We start from the raw sequence: 20,216 nt of genomic DNA on the forward strand, positions 1-20,216 counted from the left end.
TGTGTTTACAAGGGATAGCGGTGAGCAAGGAGCCAAGGGCCTGAGCCAGAGGTGGTGGAACTGAGTTCCTCCAAGTTCCAGCTGAAAAAAAAAAAGCCCTGGCTACACCTGTAAAAGGGGCCAGCCTGAAGTGATTTAGCAGGACTTGATTTTCTGACGAAAGTTCAAACTTTAAGTGCCAGGGAGAAATCCTTCTCTCTTTTGGTATGACTACATTTTGGTTAATCATAAATCAAAACTTTGGTTGAGTCGTGTTGGTGCAACTGGGTGGAAAATTGTTAGTCGAACAGTGACCAGTCCAATCAGACGCAGTAACTAGTTGTGTATTCAGACAGCCATTGGTGCTGCAGTTGTCTGAATATAACCACTGGCAATGCAGATTCCTTCATCCACACGGTTTAGCATGGATGAGGGAATCCAGTGAACCTGCAAGTGTATGGCTGGCCTCAGACTGTTATTCACAACACCTAGTGCTCTGCCTTCCATTCTCCTCAACCACCGCTCACTTTATATTCCACTCCACAGATTTTTGAGGGAGACAATGGAAACCAACTCATCTGCATTCTTAGCAATTTTTATTGAGGATTTCTCATATGGAAAACCACGTGAATGACAGATCAGGTGCTCACTGCAACATTATAATGTTACTCATGGCTAGTTTATACACGTTCTTGCTGTTTAACAAACTTTCTCGATAAGATGAAGCTCTCAGGGTCTCTGAAGGCACCTGGGGAAAGGTGGTCCTCAGCTTTGTTACAAGTGTGTCAGCAACCTTTTTTACTCCTATATACTGTAATTCTTCTATGACGAAGCTAGCTGTATTATCATTTCAATAAAAAGTACAGTGTGCCTATAGGAAGCCCACATTTTGTGTGATTTTTGCAGTATTTACCTTAAAGTAATTTTGTATGTGATTTTACATTTGACTTACTTTCTCCTAAAACATTTTGGTATTACATAAAATGTAGACATTTGTAGATTAAACATTAGGCTCCTTTCACATCTAGGCATCCCGGATCATGGGTGGAATCACCGCAAATCGTGGGACGCGCTTGCAATTCCCATTACTTCCAATGGCACCCTCCCTATCGCGATTGTCACCTGATGAACTGCGGTAAAATAGTGCAAACAGAATTGCGGGGCATCTGACGCTCGCCTAGATGTGAACGGAGCCTTAGGGACACTAGATAAGCTAATGCCATCACTTGTCCCTTGTGCCTAGCAGCTAATACGATATCAAGTGCACATGAAGAAAATTGTTCCAAAGATTCAACCGACCCATAAATTTGCATTATGAGAGGGAACGGTAAAGCACAATCATGCAAAGCAGGAAGCAGAGCCTTAAAAGAGAAGTATGGGATTTGAAAAAAAAAATCTCACCTAGGTGGGTGCAGCATCGATGCTGCGTCTGTCCCTGGCTGACTCTGCAGTGAGAACTGAGCAATCAAAGGCCGCTGATCGCTCAGTTCTCCCCCTTCGTTCTGGAGCGCAGGGGGTGGGAGGGGCTGGCCCAGGCTCTCAGTGGCTTGCTGAGAGGCTGAGCCAGGTGCTAATCCAGGCTTCTAGGTGGTTCCAGACCATGGAGTTGGGATCTTTTCAGAGCCTGGCCTGCTGTCGGCTGAAAACTGATTACAGGAGTGCAGAACAAACTACACTCCTGTAATCCATAGAAGTATTGCCAAAATAGCTTTGGCTATACTTCTTCTTTAAGCTGGGCAAATGTTTTGCCTTTCATTTCTATTCAAACTGAATGGACTGTTTTAAAAGGCAAGGGTTCGCATACTGTATATCTTTTTATGAAATCAGGTTTTGGGCATTTTTTTTTTTTATGCTTCTGTACGCTGCTTTAAAATACACCTTTAAATGACACCATGTGCAAATTGAGTATTTTTTATTCATCTTTTGCACATTTTTTTTTTTATCACAATGGACTCTTTGTTTGAGTATTGATTTTTTGTTATGTATATCTTTTTATGAAATCAGGTTATGTTTTTTTTTTCTTTTTTTTGGCTCTGTAAGCTGCTCTAATATACACCTGTAAATGACACCATGTGCAAATTTAATATTTTTTATTCATGTTTTGCACCTTTTTTTTTTTTTCACAATGGACTCTTTAGGGTTGATTTACTAATACTGTAGAGAGCAAAATCTGGTGCAGCTCTGCATAGAAACCAATCGGATTTTTTTGTCAAAGCTTAATTGAACAAGTTGAAGTTAGAAGCTGATTGGCTACCATGCACAGCTACACCAGATTTTGCACTCTCAAGTTTTAGTAAATCAACCCCTTTGATTGAGTATTGATTTTTTGTTATGTGTATCTTTTTTATGAAATCAGGTTTTGGGCATGTTTTTTTTTTTTTCTTTTTTATGCCTCTGTAAGCTGCTCTAAAATAAACCTGTAAATTACACAATGTGCAAATTTAATATTTTTTATTCATCTTTTGCACTTTTTTTTTTTTTTTTTTTATCACAATAGACTCTTTGTTTGAGTATTGATTTTTTGTTATGTATATCTTTTTTATGAAATCAGGTTTTGGGCATGTTTTTTTTTTTTTTTTTCTTTTTTATGCCTCTGTACGCTGCTCTAAAACACACCTGTAAATTACACAATGTCCAAATTTAATATTTTTTATTCATCTTTTGCACATTTTTTTTTTTTTTTTAATCACAATAGACTCTTTGTTTGAGTATAAATTTTTTGTTATGTATATCTTTTTTATGAAATCAGGTTTTGAGCATGTTTTTTTTTTTTTTTCTTTTTTATGCCTCTGTAAAGCCTTGTACACACAGATTATCGAATGATCTTTCGTCTGATTTTTTTCTGCATACTAGTCTCATATTGAAAGTGAAGAGGTTACTTTCATAAGAAAATTCCCGTATGACAGAATTCAACTTGAGAAGTGATGTCATGTGTTGGATTGTTTTGTGTGTGTTCTTTCGTCTCTGAGCATGCCTAGTCTTGCTCTTACGTTTATTTTCGGACGAAAACTGTACTAAGTAAACGAAAATCGGATGTTGTGTTGACGTACAATAAAAATTTTATAGCCTGCACATCCAGATTTTGTCTTCCGAAAATTCGTAATCGGCTGTCGAAAGCACTATACTAACAATCCGAAAATCGGCAGATCGTTCGTCCGATGAAATTTTACTTCCGATTTTCGTATTGTGTGTACGGGCCTTAAGCTGCTCTAAAATACACCTGTAAATTCCGACCTCATCGGCTGAGTGCTGGCGTTGCTCCGCTTCCCCGGCGGATGCAACTCACATTTTTTGGGACTGCAGTCAGATCCAGATGTTTTGGGGGGCCGTGACTGCCTGTCTTACTGAGGTGCTGCTGACCCCGATTCCACTAGCTCCGAGGGTTTGTCTCTTGGGTTTGGTGGAGGAGGTGGTCCCCTCGGTGGCACATAGAACTTTGCTTGGTATTCTCCTATTCTATGCCAAAAAGGCGATCCTACTGCATTGGAAGAAGGAGGCCCCTCCCTCGCTTTCATTTTGGAAGGGATTAGTCAATGCTGTCTTACCGCTCTATAAGGCGACTTACCTGTCTAGGGGTTGTCCCAAGAAGTTTGAGAAGGTTTGGAGAGTGTGGGTTGAATCCTCCGCTACAGTGGGTTAACTGTATACTTTTGATTGGTTCGGTTAGACGCTGGCCCTGCGTCCTGTCATTGTATATTACCATTTGAGTTATACATTACTATCTCTTATGTACTGTATTTTATGTTGCTGCTCAAGCTGAATTTTATGCTGTGTAGATGTTGAATTTTGTCATATGCTGAGGGGGGCTTGATTGGATGAAACTAAGGGAGCTCATCTCCAGGGTCGGTGCTGGCCTGTGTGTGTTTCTGGCGTGGGCCTGCGCCGACCCTCTGACCTCGGTTATCCGGTCTATTATGTAGGGTGCTGGTGTCTGTTTGGGGGGGAGGGGGGGTGGGTTTGGATGGGTTGGGCGGATTGTTTTTGTTTTTTTATGTCTGCTTTGTTTTTCTGTAACCGTTTGTTAGCCCCCGTTCACACTGGGGCGACGCTACTTCGCACCGCGACCTCCGAGGTCGCGGTGCGAGCAGCGCGCCGCGACCTCGGAGCGGCCGCCACGGACTTCATAACATTGAAGTCTATGGCGGTTGCCTCTTGGTCGCCCCAAAGAAGCTCCGGACCCTTTTTCTGAGTCGGAGCGACTTGTGTCGCTCCTATCAGAACGGGTCCGCAGCTTCTCTATGGGAGGCGACCTGCGGCGACCTGTGAGGCGACCAGGTCGCCTCACAGGTCGCCCCAGTGTGAACGGGGGCTTACTGTTGGATGGTTTTTCTCTGTTTTCTTTTAAAAAACTGAATAAAAATAATTTTCAAAAAAAAAATACACCTGTAAATGACACCATATGCATACGCACGCACATTAGATAACTTAGAGCTGCTTTCAGGTGCATATAAAAAGCCCATGCCTCCAAAAACAGCATTTTTTCTGCCTGTGTGTATGAGGCCTAATACAATAATTATTAATTTATCCACAAATGTTATTAAATCTTTTTCACATAAACTCATTTATTAAATAATGTAGCGCATTTCACTATAAAGCGTATTGATATATAACAGCCTATCTCCTTTTTCTCTGCATGTCATAAAGTCGTTGTGTGCATCCGGCCGATGACATGAAATTGTGTTGTAAATAACCCCAGGTGTATAGGTTAATCCTCCCTCTAACAGCAGTAACATGGAGGCCTGGATTTCATTGACGGGTATTTGGGTTACTAATGCAGCTGTTTAAAGTGTTTGATTTGGCCGGAGAACAGAAACAGCACTACATACCAATTTCATGAGCGACGGTGAAAGCTGCATGGAGGCCGTCATCTTCAATTACCGCACAGCTGCGCTCCGGCGAGCATACGGTCCCCACGTCTGCCATTCCCAGGGTATCACATGAATGGTGCCCACATAAATCCTGGCCAGGAGAGAAAAAAAAAAAGGGGGAAAAATGAAGTCAGGCAGATGTTGTGTTCATACACTGACGAGGGGGAGCAACATGTTGTCAGCCACTTACACGGAGGAATCTGCTGGCTGTTGGATGCCAGGCTGGCAAGAGAGCCGGGGATTACACACATCACCTGTCTATGTGCAAACACTTCCTTGCCAACTACAGTTCACATTTCCTTGTTATTCTGAATGAAGCTCAGTGAAATAATAACTGCCAGTGAACTTTGCTGATCATTTCGTTGGATGTCTGTGATATTTATAAAAATAAAAGAGTCTGGAATTTTTGTTTTGCCTTTTTCCGCTTTTGTGTGCAGTGTTTCTTTCTGAGATTATACAGTGTTTGCAGTCTAAATAAGTTACATATATTCCAAGTGCTAAGACTTAACAGCCACAGCCTGAGTAGAAAAGCCCGGTTCTTGCCAGCATGGTGCAGATAAGGACCCTTGCTCCCTATGGGGAAGCAGTGGTATCTCTGCAGAGGTCCAACACAGCTAGAGGATCAATATCAAAATACATTTGAACCAATATTATATAGCATGTTCTGGATACAAGTTATGTTATACAGTATCTGTAATCATATGTTTTGTGTTATATCTGACATTTTAAAGTATACATGAACCCAATTACAATATTCTCATATAACCTTTAACAAATTAAAGCAGTATTAAGCCCAAAAACAAACATTCATCATATTGAAGCTCACCAATTCTTAGATGGAATGGCTGCATTCATTTTCCTTTTTAAAACAGATGGATTTTGTTTATTTAAGATTCATACTTACTAGGTAGATGGTGTATCAGTCCAATGCTGCATCTGTCCCCCCGCCGGCTCTAACACTGAGAACAGAAAGATCAAACACTGCCGATCGCTCCGTTCTTACAGCTCCGTGAGCAGTGAGCTGGCGACTGTCAATTCCCCTCCCTCCGCGTGCTCACTGCAGCGCTGAGCTGTGGAGGGGGCGGGAGCAGCCGGCTCAGGGGCTGAGCCGGGTGCCGGTCCAGGCATGTGGGCGGATCCTGACTCCATTGTCACAAACTTTCCCAAGCCTGGAGCGGCTTTGTGACGTCAGCCGACAGCGGACTTCAGCCCCGCTGTCTGCTGAAAATGGGTCAGAGGACTGAAGAACAAACTGCATTCCTGTGATCCACAGAAGTACAGCCAAACAAGCTTTGGCTGTACATCTCTTTTAAGCTTTCTTTTTTTTATCTGGTGATCCAGCCAGCAAGTCTGTTGTTTTTCACAGCACAAACTCCCCAGTAGAATGTATAAATTTACATGATGAGACAAACCACTTAAAACTGGCATTGGTGATTACAATGATCAGCTTTTATTTGTTCATGCAAAACCTTTATCCCAAAAGAAACAAACTGCTTGCTGTAAATGATTATAAAGTGTGAGCTGGAGTTTGGCTCCAATTTGTTAGTGGTCCTAAATCTGATACTACATTTAAAACTGCTGTCTGCTGTGGCTCTTGTGCTTGTTCCTCCAGAGCTGTGTATCACTATTTCAGGACCTACCTATGCACAAAATGCCTGCCAAGCCTGGGAGCCAGGGTCTTAAAGTGTTACTAGACTCACAACAGTAAAATCATTCTGTATATTCAGTAAAGCATGCTTGTTATACTCACTGTGGAACCTAAGGGGTTTATTCTCTGCATTGTGTAAAAAGGCTGTTTGATCCTGTCTTCTCTGCTCCCCCCTTCTTTACAGCCCCCAATCCATCTGCTGATAGTAAAGAGCCTTGGGGGCACTCTGCACATTGCACATGCCCAGTTTGGTGCGTATTGCTAGAGAGGTTTTTTTTTTTTTTTTTTTTGTGAAGATGCATGTTTGGAGGGCCAATTAGCACTGTCCAGATATAAAGTCAGGGTTAATGCAGCCTCACAGGACAGTCAGAGCAGAATGAAAACTCCTCCTACATGCTCTAACCAGTGCTTGGCTGGAACTGATAGAAGTCACAAGACTGCTATATACTGCTGATGAGAAAAAGTATTTGGCAGTTTATATTTACTAAAATAATTGCATTTCCATGTTCTGTGTACTGCGGGAGACCAGATATAGTGAATGCACTTTTACAGCCCATTCAGACTGGCGCGACACGACTTGGTGGGGCGACCTGTGAAGTCGCGGTACACAGCGTGACTTGCACGGACTTCACATAATTGAAGTCAATGCAAGTTGCCTCCAGGTCGCCCCAAAGTAGTACAGGACCCTTTTTCTAAGTCAGAGCGACTTGTGTCGCTCCTATTAGAACCGGTCCTGTGCTATTCAATGGCGAGCGACCTACTGCGACTTGTCAGGCGACCAAGTCGCCTGACAAGTCGCGCTAGTCTGAATGGACCCTTAGATTGTAAGCTCTAACGAGCAGGGCCCTCTGATTCCCTTTGTTCCAAATTGTATTGTAAATGTTATGTCTGCCTTCATTTTGTTAAGCACTGGGCAAACTGTTGGTGCTATATAAATCCTGTATAATAAAAGTAATGCAGGGTCCTGGGTTTAGTAAAACTTTAAAAAGACTCTGCCTGACCCAAGATGGCCACCAGGGTCACATGGGGGCAGCAGCTCTCCTAGTGACCCAGGAAACCATAGAGGTACCATGTTCCTCTCAACTTCCCCTCCCTCTGTGGTTAAGCGCCACCTGCAGTGGGGAAAGTAGACTGCACCTGCCTATAGGTCAGATTGTAGGGAAATGCCAGTAGGTTATTTAGTTCATTAGAGCCCACAACTGCACGGTTTCTTTGCCACTAACTGAAGTTATACAGATGTCAACATCTACAATACTCACGTGTATTGTGAAAGGTAAAGTCTGTATGGTAACAATACTAAAACTCTCTAAATTCTTAAGGAATATTCCCATGAGTAACCAGATTCTCTTTTTGAGAAGCAATTATATAGAGGGTGGCTTTACCATCTTCTCAGGGTCATCAGCAGCTGATGTCGGTTTGCTATGGAACTTGAGAAGATATTTTCATTTCAGTATAAATCCAGATGAACATTCCTGAACAGAATCTTGTTCCATCCGTTTGATCAATCTAGGCCACGCTTCCTTTGATTTCTTACTAGAGACCTGAGCTAAACCTAAAATAATATTCTGATAGGGGAAGAGGAAAACTATGCAAGACTGAAAGGTGAATTTGGGTGAGGATATTATTATAACCAGACAAATGTTCTCAGCTGCTTACAGAATGAAGGACTTTTTTTTAGGAAGAAATAGTAATGTTTGTGGTTTGTGCTTCCTATAGCTCAGTTCCAGTTTATGAACTTCTTTGGAAACCACCGTAGACAGTAATCACTGATGAATCACAGAAGGAAAGGTATTTAAAGGTATGAGGCCATAGGAGAAAAGAATACCAGCATTTCATTTCATTTTTGGTGGAGATTCCATTCTTTCTTCAAGTGAACCTGAAGATTGAGTCAAACAGAGATGTATGTGGAGGAGATGAATTCCTTATTTTTAGTCCTTGTCTGCAGTTACATACAGAGGCAGCCAAGCTGAAGGTAAGCATTGCAATGCAACACGGCACAGCAGGGAGTAGAGGAGCCGCTATGGCAAAAAAGATAAGAAGAACTACATCTACTAAAAATTATAAACTGTATTTCTGTGGAAAAAGATCTTTTCTGGAATCATCTGTAATGAGCTCCTTGCATTCTCACATGACCTACCCTTGGGACTCCTTTCCATCTGACCTTCAGTCACTAATCAGGCGATGACGGTGACGTCATTTCTATGACGAAACGCGTCAAGCTGCCTCGCTCTGGGCCCTTCAGTGAACCGCACGCCAATTCCCCATTTCCGGGTACGGCGAGCACGGCGCGAGTCTCACATACAGACACCGGAGAATAGCCGTGAGGCTTGGAAAGGTCTGTAAGGGCACCAGTACTTATATATTTTATTGTGAGTGACCTGTATTGCAGTGACTCCTGCAGTATTTTTACCCTTAAGAAGTTTTTACAATAAAAGGATTTTTTAACCGTCTACACGATGAGCAGCCTTTTTTCTTTTATACCCTGAGCAAAAAGGCGCAACTCGAGGACCCCCATGTACCAGCAAGGACCAGGATCGTATGAGATCAAGCCTTATTGATTTCTGCTGGCGTATGCCAACAGGAATCCATGGGATCTGGTAAGTGAGCTATCTTACCATTCGGCACTCGAGGTGAAGTGGAGGGTCACACCACTACTGTACCAACATAAGCACTTTTATATGCACCTGTCAAACCTGCATGGAAAGGACTTTATTGCACTGTTTGCACTTTCCTTCCCCCAAGCACATTCCTACCATGGACTATTTATAATAACCCTTGTTTATTTTGTGAAAATTTATAGAAATCTATTGCACTTTAAGGACGTTATTTATAATTTTTTGCGGAATAATATATGAATTATTGCCAGCACATATATTGCACTTTATGGATGCCATATACACACTCAGAGATTATTGTTGATTTATATTTGCACTTTATTAATCACAGATGATGAAATATTTTTTTTTTTTTTATTCCTTCACACTTTTAATTATTGTGACAAATTTCGTTAATAGACATGATTTATATGGGCACAAGGTAGCAATTACCTCAACACAGCTTTATAGTCACATCATATATGCAGTAGGGTCTTAGAGCCCTCCATCACCAGAGGATAGCGCAGTTTTTAATCATTCATCGTTTTTGTAACTATACCTATAGTTTGAACTAGCGACTTTCCACTCTATATACAACATCCTGGAGGCACGAGTGATATCATATTTACACTACTAATCAGGTAGGACCTCCGCTTCTCAACCTCACATCTTAACCCTCTCCTCTCCCGTTTCTACCCTTTAGTCCGTTTTTACTTCTCCAGGCCTAAATTTGGTGTTGCCCACAGTACCCCCCACTAACCTTCTTGAAGACTTGCTGCAATGTTTTATCATTTATTATGTGTAGCCACCCTGCCCTAAACAGAAATGAATTACTACATTTTGTTTTGCCAGGCTCTAGCTGGGGAGAGTGTGTATCGATTGCTCTTACCTCGCAGTCTGTAACTGGGTAGGACAGATGTGCAGCTTTTCCCTGACCTTCCAGGACTGTTGCCTGGGGAGGGATACATATTCCCGGAGAAAGGCAGGTCCATACCTGAGGCGTAAAATTTGAACTGTTCTGCATTCATCGGAGAAATACATTTTTCATGCATGTTTTTTATCCCTGCAATAACACATTTGGCCACTAGATGGAGCCCAGAATAAGTTTACTGTTTTACAGAAGCTAGAGACTGTTTAGCTTTAATAGGAGCTCCCATCATCCCTCATTCTGAGAAAAGGAAACGTGTGCATCCTGGGAGCTCAGACTCCATCTTAGAAACTGAAAGAGAAGAAACCAGCTATCATTCCTGCACCATGATGTTGGTGGACTAAACCTACATCATGTACAGGCAGATTCACCAGTAAGCTTGGACTTATTGTCATCTGCAGCCTAGTTATTTCACTGTGTTTTTGTATGTGTCATATATTGTTTGTTTTTATTACTCATCTTTTTTTCCCTATAGTTTTTTTTTGCTGTTTTTGTCAATAAAGCTTCAGGATTACATTCAGTCTAAGAGGGTTTAGCTGCATGTCGAGTTACACACAGGGAAATGTGTAGAGAGGACAGAACATGCACTGTCCTGCCGGAAATGTTTGCCCGTAAGTAGTAAAACTGAAGTCTGGACTGGAGCACCAGAGAGGAACTTCGTCTGCCAGAGAGTGTTCCAAAGAGCAAGGTGATGATTAAACACTATCGGAAGGCTGGTGGCTTGTTTAGCGAATATAGGGCTGCAATAGATTACAGCCGGAAGAATACAAGGTGCTGTTCCTGTCTAAAAGGTTATTTTCCTGTATGGCTGTAAGTAGGCGGATTTGCTGCTATTCAGCCTGTTCTAATTTACAGAATGCTGACCTCAGACCCTGGCACCCATCTGTTCACATCCTCATCACACATCAAGAATTCTACCTTGAGGTGAAATGTCAGCCCCGTAGGCAGTTACAGTCTTTTTTCTCTACTGCAGGTGGTGCTCAACCACAACAGCATTGCAGAGTTAGAGGAAGTCAACAGAAACCTAGTTCCTCTAAGTTTTCCTGGTCATATGGGCCAATATGGATGCTGGAACCCAATGTGACTTTGGTGGCCATCTTGGGTCAGGCAGAGTCTACTTAAGTCCCTGGCTCCCAGGCTTGGCACGCATTTCGTGTGTTGCTAGAGTAAGGACAGATCATCCATCTATCAGGGACAGCGCTAAGCATCAGGGAGAGGTTCCAGAGGAGTAGGGAAAGTGCAGGGACAAGCCATCCTATCTTGAAGCCTCCCCACTTAGCCAGGCTGCATTCTGCTCCTCAAGACAGATGCTCTCAGCACACTTGAGTCCTTCTGCTATTGGCACATGGCTGTTATATGTGTGAGTGCTCCGGGCTGGGTTGCCTTCCCGTCAGGCTGGTTGTGTATTGCCAAACTTCATTAAAAATATATTCCTGTTACTTTGCTCTTTGACAATGAGTGTTTTCTGCTGCACCTACCCACAAGCCCACCACCCCTTGTAACATCTGAATGTGGCTCAAGGGATGAAAAAGGCAACCCTTATGTTACTGAAATTCCATAAAACTGCTCAAAAGCCGATCATCCGTGGTAGGACTGACAAGGGTGAGTAGATAATCAGCCAAACGTGAGTTTTTTTGCCTGCTATCCATATGATAGGGAGCTCAGGAGACATTTATCGACAATAAACACATTGAGCATTTCTGAAATATATCCTTGGAGTTAAAACACTAAGGAAGAGCGGCTTCTGAACCAGTCACCCAGACATACCCAAATAAAAGGCTGAATGGGGAACTACTTATGGCAGTCTATAGTTAACCTAAAGAATTCCTGTCTGGAATACAGCTGTGATCATAACAAACAATTACAGTGACTATGGTCATTCAGGGACAAATCAGTCACATGATTTAGCCACCGTCTGCATGTTGTCATAAGTGGTTTTCTGTGAACTCTACCCTCAACGTCTCAGCAGAAAGCTGCATCCTGTGGCAAAGCCACCCAGATAGATGATTTTGGCTTTACCCCAGTGCAACCTGAATTGTATGGTTTACACACATCATCAGCCAAACATAGCCTTTGTCACACCAAAGAGACTTGGGTATCATTTTCTGAGCTCACATCTGCAGTATATAATCTGAACATAACTATCGAAGCATCTACAAAGAGAAATATGCTTGAGTGGATTTCTCATTAAAGTGGCCCCTCTTCAAGGAAGCCTAGCAAAGAAAGCAGAGGGACAGTTGCCAATTAAAGCGCTGAGATTGCTACATTTAGAGTGGTTGTAAAAACTTATATATACCCACTGAAGTGACTGGCCTCAGATGATACACAGAGATGAAACAAATCATTCTACATAAGTTGTACCTGCTTATCTGCAGTCTTATCTTCTCTACATCCATTCAAAGTCCAGACTTTATACAGCTTGTCTGAGCTGTCAAAAATCAGGTGGCAGAGAGCTAAAAATACACTCTGCAGAGCTCAATGAGTAGAGCTCTGAGCTGACAGGGGCAAGCCCAGACCACATTTATGGCACCCTTGCTGTGCCAAGATGATGTGACTACCGTGTGCATGCATTGTGGCCTAACAATTCAAGTGGCCGAAGATACGGAACGTGGAAGAAAGGCTGGATGAAGAGGAAAGTGTCCTGGACCAGCGGGAGCACTAGAGTGTTCCTTTTAACAGGTAAGTCTGCCCATAATGTGCTAGTATTATTTGCATACCAACACAATATGGCATAAACCTGCACCCATTTTAACCACACACTGCCCGCCCACTGTCAAATGACGGCAGAGCGGTGCAGCTACTGTTCTGGGATGCCGTCATATGACTACGCACCAGACCTGCCTCTCGCAGTGCGGTGATCGTGGCCGCGTCGTGTTGCTAGGACACGGCGCAACACCGATCTCGGTAAAGAGTCAATGACATGGCTCTTTACCCATGTGATCAGCTGTGTCCAATCACAGCCGGTCACATGTAAATGAGGAAGTGCCGTTTATCGGCACCCCTCGCCTCGCACTGTCAGAGTGTGTGGCGAGGAGAGCCGATCAGTGGCTCCTCCTCACAGGGGAGACTAGGAAAGATAATCAGGGCACTGATCATCAGTGCCCTGATTACAGAAACGTGAAAAACAGTGCCAATCAGTGTCCATCATCAGTGCCCACAGTGTCCACCATCAGTGCCCACAATCAGTGCCCATAGTGCTGCCAGTCAGTGCCCATTAATGCCTGCTCATCTGTGCTGCCCATCAGTGCCGCCCGTCATTGCTCACCAGTGTTGCCCGTCTGTGCCCATCAGTGCCGCTCGTCAGTGCCCATCAGTGCCACCTATCAGTGCCGCCTTTCGGTGCCCATCAGTGCCACCTCTCAGTGTCCATCAGTGCTGCCTTTCAGTGCCCATCCCAATTAAAAATAACCCTTTTCAGTTTTTATCGCTGTCTGTGTGACCGTTAGGGAGATTCTTCTTCTCTATTTGTCCTGTACAAGTACAAGAAAATCCTAAATTTTGGGTTGTCCCCAGAAAAGTAATAGAGGGGAAATTTTCCACTGGGGGCACTAGTTCTGGTGACATGGGGGACCCCAAGGGAATTCCTAATTTGCAGGGACAGGAAGTAAAGGGAAATCTTCGCAATGTTACACAGATGGCGAAAAAATCTGACAGGGGTTACCACCCTCAATTACTCTTTCCAAAATGAAAAAACAACAAAAACTTGCCTATAGCTCTACTTTAAAGTGGAGTTCCGGCCTCAAATACCTTTTTAACTAAATATACCCCTATAATACTAATCCATCACCCTTTACAGAACCGCTATTCTCATACTTACAAGGTGTACAGTATTGGATTTTAGTCAAAATCTTACTTTTAAAAACGCTGTCTGAGCACGGCCATCTTGGATGTGGGCATCTGAAGCCGCAGTGTAATCTGCTGTGTCCTTCTTCCTGATTTCAGGGAGTGTTCTGGGAGTTTTTCCTGATTCCAGCCTCCTGGGGATTGTTGATCAGCATAGCGAGCACTCCAGGAATCACTAAAGTTGCAAAATAGGCCGGATCTCCACTTTAATTAATTAATTTTTTTTTTTTTTAAACACATTTTTGTTTGATATGCTGTAATTCTTTCACCTGATGGTAGAACCTCAATATTTTGCCCAGCTCTGGGAATGAGCATGCGATTGCTCCTAAACCTAAATTATGAATTGTTAGGGAATATTCTTGTGTTTAACCCATCTTGGCGTCCAGACACCACCCCAGGCACCAAAGTTAGATCCTGGACCTTCAGTTACTGTTGTGTCTCAGCTTGATCAAGAACGTACCTTCTACTAACCGGACAAAACAGCAGCATACGGATGACCAACACTTTGTTCTCTCCCCCTGTCAGAGTATTTACAAAAAGCACCATAAAGGGCTAGAGTGCTAATTCTCTCCTCGCAGTGAAGCGCATTATTGAACGATTGTCAAAGAGGTGTCAAGTATTTATTTTAGTTCTAGGGAAATAGGCATAATATTGTTTTCAATGAAACCTGCCTGATGTTCCACTTTAAACATTGGTTAAATTCAGTACAATGTATGTTTTATTCTTGTTAAAAATCTGGAGTTTTTCCTAAAGTACAGCTCCACTTTGTGAGGTTCTGACACATGCATTTGACAGTTATGGATTTCAGGCATAATGGGACACATTGTTAGATGTGAACATTTTTTTAAAGGGTAGCGGCAGTGTGACCTATAACAGATTATATGAAAACTTTATATGAGGATCTTTGCAAGTTTTACTGTAAAGGGATTCTAGAAAAAGTAAGATGTGGGGACCAGAAAATAGGGTTAAAAGTGTAGATTTTCTTGAAAGGATAACTGCACTTTTATAGCATAAGAAAGTTAAAGGACACCAAGAATCTTGGCAAAGATAACTTCTTAACTTCACCTTTTACATGCCTCCTAAGCTTTCGAGATGGTAAAGAGGGACAACCTTTGGGACAAAAGATAATGGCAAAGGGAAGCCTTTGCCACATCTCCAATCATGCAGACCATGAAGACTGAGGGTTTTGCTGTTCAGAAGGCATTTTAACAGGAGGCGAGGAGACATTTTTTTTGCCTTCTATTGTTTGAACCAAATGGACTTGTGTCTTTTTTTGGCCAGACTAACTTATGCAACTATGTAACTACAGTATCTCACAAAAGTGAGTGCACTCAACATTTTTGTAAATATTTTATTATATCTTTTCATTGGACAACACTGAAGAAATTACACTTTGCTACAATGTAAAATAGTAAGTGTACAGCTTGTATAACAGTGTAAATTTGCTGTCCCCTCAAAACAACTCAGCACACAGCCATTAATGTCTAAACCGCTGGCAACAAAAGTGAGTACACCCCTAAGTGATAATGTCCAAATTGGGCCCAGTTAGCCATTTTTTCATTTTCAGATTATTGGGGTGCTTGCGGCACTTTCTTAGAAGCTTCTTCTCCTTAGAATTTTTGTTTGAAATGTTACCCATCTTTGGCCAGCCTAACAAACAGACATACTTGGTAGTGTGGCCCCCTGTTTTCTTTGCAACACTTTAGCATACATTCAGTAGGGATGTGCGCAATGGGGCAGGATGATCATGGGACCATAGATTAATGTAAGTAGAGCTCTGTACTAGCCTACTACCTAGACCAGCGATTTCAAAACTGCGGCTCCTTGGCCAAATGCGGTCCTTTGCTTGCCTTTATTTTCTCCTTGGGGCACTATTTCTTACAATGGCAGCAATGATAGAACATCATTCCCCTTACTGTTACCACCTATGGGGCACTATTCCTCCCTCTAATACCAATGATGGGGAATAGTTCACTCCCACTGACACTAATGATGGAGCACTATTCCTCCCACTAACAACAATAATGGGGCACTATTCCTCTGACTGACACTAATCATGGGTCACTATTCCTCTCACTGACACCAACGATGGGACACTATTTCTCTCAACAATACTAACGATGGGGCATGATTCCTCCCACTGATACCAAAAATGAGGCAGTATTCCTCCCACTTATAGCAAAGATGGGGTAATTCCTACCATTGATACCAATGATGGGGCACTATTCCTCCCACTGATACCAACACTGGCACACTATTCCTCCCACTGATACTAACACTGGGGCACTATTCCTCCCACTGTTACCAATGATGTGGCACTGTTCCTTCTACTCACACCAATAATAGGGCACTATTTCTTCCACTGACACCAATGATGGGACAATGATGGGACACTATTCCTCCCACAAATACCAATGATACCTCCTCTCACTGTTACCAGCAATGGAGCACTATTCCTCACACTGACCCCAATGATAGGGCAAGATTCCTCCCACTGATACCAAGGATGGGTTAATACATCCTATTGATACCAATGATGGCGCACTATTCCTCCCACTGACCCCGATGATAAGGCAAGATTCCTCCCACTGATACCAAGGATGGGTTATTACATCCTAATGATACCAATGATGGCGCACTATTCCTCCCAGTGATACCAACAATGGGGCTCCATTCCTCCCACTGACACCAATGAGAGGGCACTATGCCTTCCACTGACACCAATGATGGGACACTATTCCTCCCACAAATACCAATAATGGTGCATACGTCCAATCACTTATACAGCCAATGGGGCACTATTCCTCACACTAATACCAATGATGGGGCATAGTTCACTCCCACTGGCGTTGGGCCATTTTCTACTTCCACTGGCCACTGCTAATATCTTTGGGCAGAGAGGCATTTTTAATGACTGCCCGGGGTTAGGCTTTAAAGTAGAACTATAGGCAAATGTTTTTTTCATTTTGGTTAGAGTAAGTGTTTGATTGATTGATTTCCCTTCACTTACTGTCCCATAGCCAAAACAGAAAGTGAGGGAAATCCCTGGTAGTCACCGGGATCAACAGACCTAGTGTCCTCACTGAAAGATTTTCTCTCTATTCCTGTTCTGGGGACAACCCAAAATTTGGGTTTTTCTTTGTACTTCAATTTTGGTAATAATAGTCACTAGAGAGGATAAATCTCCCACAAAAAAAAAAAAAAAAAACCTAACAGGTGTTCTAATCAATCTCCAACCTATTTAAAACTAAAGAAAAAAATTACCTTTTACATAAGACTTGGTGCTGCACCCTCAGCACTGGCCCACATGCCCCCTATAGTAAGCACAAGCATATACACACCCCAAAAATGTTGTCCCCTAAGGCCTTAACCCAAATGACCTCTCCTCAAGTTCATACCTGTATGAAAAGGTTGAAGAAAATGTTTCTTGGTGCAAAAAATATAGAAAATTGTGCGATGATAAAGTCTTGATGTGAGGAGCGAGACATATGCCAGGTGGACACTACAGACATGTTTTAACTTCCCTGAGGAAAAACACGCAAGAATTCTACAGAGAAAAAAATACAGATTGTTGACAAAATTCCTGTTTTATAACCAAGCATGATGTTGAAGCTTGTCTATAAGCAATCTGCTTCTAGGGTTCGGCATGGCTGAAATAAGGTGATTAGACAAGTATCTATAGCAGTCTCATCACAGGTGACAGGATTAGCATACGCATAGAACTGCCGGTGGCTCTTGCTTGCTTTGATTAATCCATTCACTCAGCACCATATGCTTCTGGTTTTTTTTTTTTGTTTTTTTCAAACTTTATCATCTGGAGAATTTCAGGAATACTGCAACTCGATGATAACGGGACCTTTGATATAATTACAAAAGACTTCAACATCAGAGTGGCTCGGATGTAATTTGCGACACCCGTCTCTTCCCTGCATCTGTGACAGAGAAAATGTGATTTCATGCTGCTTGGTCAGGGACTAATTGTTCACCTAAAATTTCAGCTCCAAAAAAATTAACCGTTATGATGAAGATTATTATTATTACTAAAGGGGGAGTTCAAATTATGCAGTGCCATGTTGCTTGCAAACAATATAAAATAATCTAAACTACCTGGGGGGGGGAAGGGAGGTGATTAGGTTGCATTGCTAAACTGCAGTATAGAAAAATCAGGTCACCACCACTCTATAGAACAAAACACCATTCCAGTTCTGTTTGCAGCAAGGTTGCCCCAAAGCAATCCAAGTGCCAAGCTAGCTTGCCACTGCAATACTATATACCAACTCCAAAGGTTGGCTGCACACTGGTAAATGCCAACTTCTTTATTCCATGAGTATTGCCTCGTACACACGCAATGATTATTGGCCTGTGAATTTTCGACCAACGTCCGATCGGCCGATTTTCGGCTTGTTAGTATGATGCTTCCGACAACCGACTCCAACTTTTCGGCCGAAAAAAATCTGGTGTGCATGCTATAAAATTTTTGTTGGCCGTCAACACAACGGCCGATTTTCCGTCAGTCAGTACAGATTTCGGCAGACAAAAATCTGATGAGCAAGACTGTGCATGCTCAGAGAAGAAAAAACACACAGAAAGTAAACCAGCACATGACATCACTTCAGAAGTAGATTTTTGTTGGCCGAGAAAATTTGTGTGCAGTCTAGGCACATTCCAACCAACAAAACACAACTCTGGACAAAAGTCGGACGATCGGTCGGCCGATAATCGTTGCGTGTGTACGAGGCATATCGCTTACCAACCTGACTCTGTATGTTGGTAGGGCTGTATATTTCTCAGGACTGACTGGACCCAGCCCTTGCACCAAACCTAATCCGTATAGCCATTGGTCTTACCTCAATATATATATTGATCATGTTAATACAAGTTCCTCATTACTGAACTCCAATTGGTTTATACAAACAGGTGCAGAGCATTCAGTACCCTCGTAAATGTCCATCCATGTGCTGAACATTGGGTGAAGCAATGGAAAAGGTCGGTCAGATATGGCTCAAAAGTAATATATACCGTACAATGCAAACCAATACCCAGCAAACACAAGTCTATATATCAAGATATTGGGCTCAACACAATCTCCTAGGTCTTGTGTTGGAGGGAAACTTAGCAGGGTTAGGAAAAGAAGATTTGAACTACATTCCAAGTGCAGGACCCTATAACAAAATTTTAATAGTAGCCCCCACAACTTACTGTCCTCTTAGCAGCCTTTCTGTCTTTGGCAGACTACACTGCATACTTGTTAATAGTCCACTTGACACTGTTTGCAAGCAGAATATACTACAGACATTTATTGCTCCTCTAGGTTCCTATTTCCTGTAACATGAGACCTTTACATCACTGGTGGCCACTGGCCAGTTTCTCATGGTCAGGTCAGTGGCATTATACACTTAAACTCAACTGGTTTGATTGTGTAGATCGGTGATCTCCAAACTGCAGCCTGCAGGCCATATGTGGCCCTTTGCTTACCTTTATCTGGGTCTTGAGGTACCGTGCCATCCACTGAAACCAAAGATGGGCCACCATTTTTCCCTTAGACACCAGTGATGGGGCACTGTTCCTTCCACAGACACCAATGATGGGGCAGCATTCCTCCCATAGACATTACCGATGGGCAGCATTCCTCCCATAGACATTAACGATGGGCAGCATTACTCCCACAGACATTAACAATGGGCAGCATTCATCTCACAGACACCAATCATGGGGCACAATTCCTCCCACAGATACCAATGATGGGGCACCATTCCTACCTTTAATACCAACAATAGATAACCATTCATCCCACTGATACTAAGAAGAGGTTCCACTAAGAATTCATTCCACTAAAATCAATGATGGAGTACTTTCTAACCCCACTGGCCACAGTCTGGCCCACCCAAAGCCTCAATGACAGTAACCTGGCCCTTTGTTCAGAATGTTTGGAGACCCCTGTTGATATCAGTGCTGAGAATGTAATTTTTTGAGGAGTCTTTTGCAGCTGGAAGGTGAAGTACAATGATTACAGTGGGGGTGGGTGGGGGGGGGGATTTTTACTAGCTCTTTACAGAGCCCAACCAGACCCCCTCTTCCCTATAGGCCTCATAGAAACAGCATGGACTGCTATGGCTATGCCTATAGTTATCTATAGTTATGCCCTTGACCAAGTATACCTTTTTGACATTCCCAGAGCAATCTGAAAGATTGTTTCATATTTGGTTGAAAATAAAAGATCTCTTTAAATCCTGCATGCTCTGTATGCTGATTTATCTCACTAAATAAAACTACGAGTAACAGTTTTACTTTTACTGGATTGGCCACTGGGCAGTATTTCACTCTGGGTTTTTATATTGTAATATGACAGCAGTTAT

General features: G+C 42.6%; 1 protein-coding gene across 1 annotated transcript in view; it reads right to left on the reverse strand.

Annotated features, from left to right (window-relative positions):
• Positions 1-20,216, reverse strand: part of ADAMTS5 (ADAM metallopeptidase with thrombospondin type 1 motif 5) — a 174,545-nt gene that overhangs the window by 125,202 nt on the left and 29,127 nt on the right. The window contains exon 2 of the mRNA XM_082246133.1: positions 4,806-4,938. Coding sequence (XP_082102259.1) covers positions 4,806-4,938 — 133 coding nt within the window. The remainder of the gene's footprint in view (positions 1-4,805; positions 4,939-20,216) is intronic.

This window comes from Pelophylax lessonae (assembly GCF_965119305.1).
Source record: "Pelophylax lessonae genome assembly, chromosome: 2".
In the NCBI taxonomy this organism is placed as follows: domain Eukaryota; kingdom Metazoa; phylum Chordata; class Amphibia; order Anura; family Ranidae; genus Pelophylax; species Pelophylax lessonae.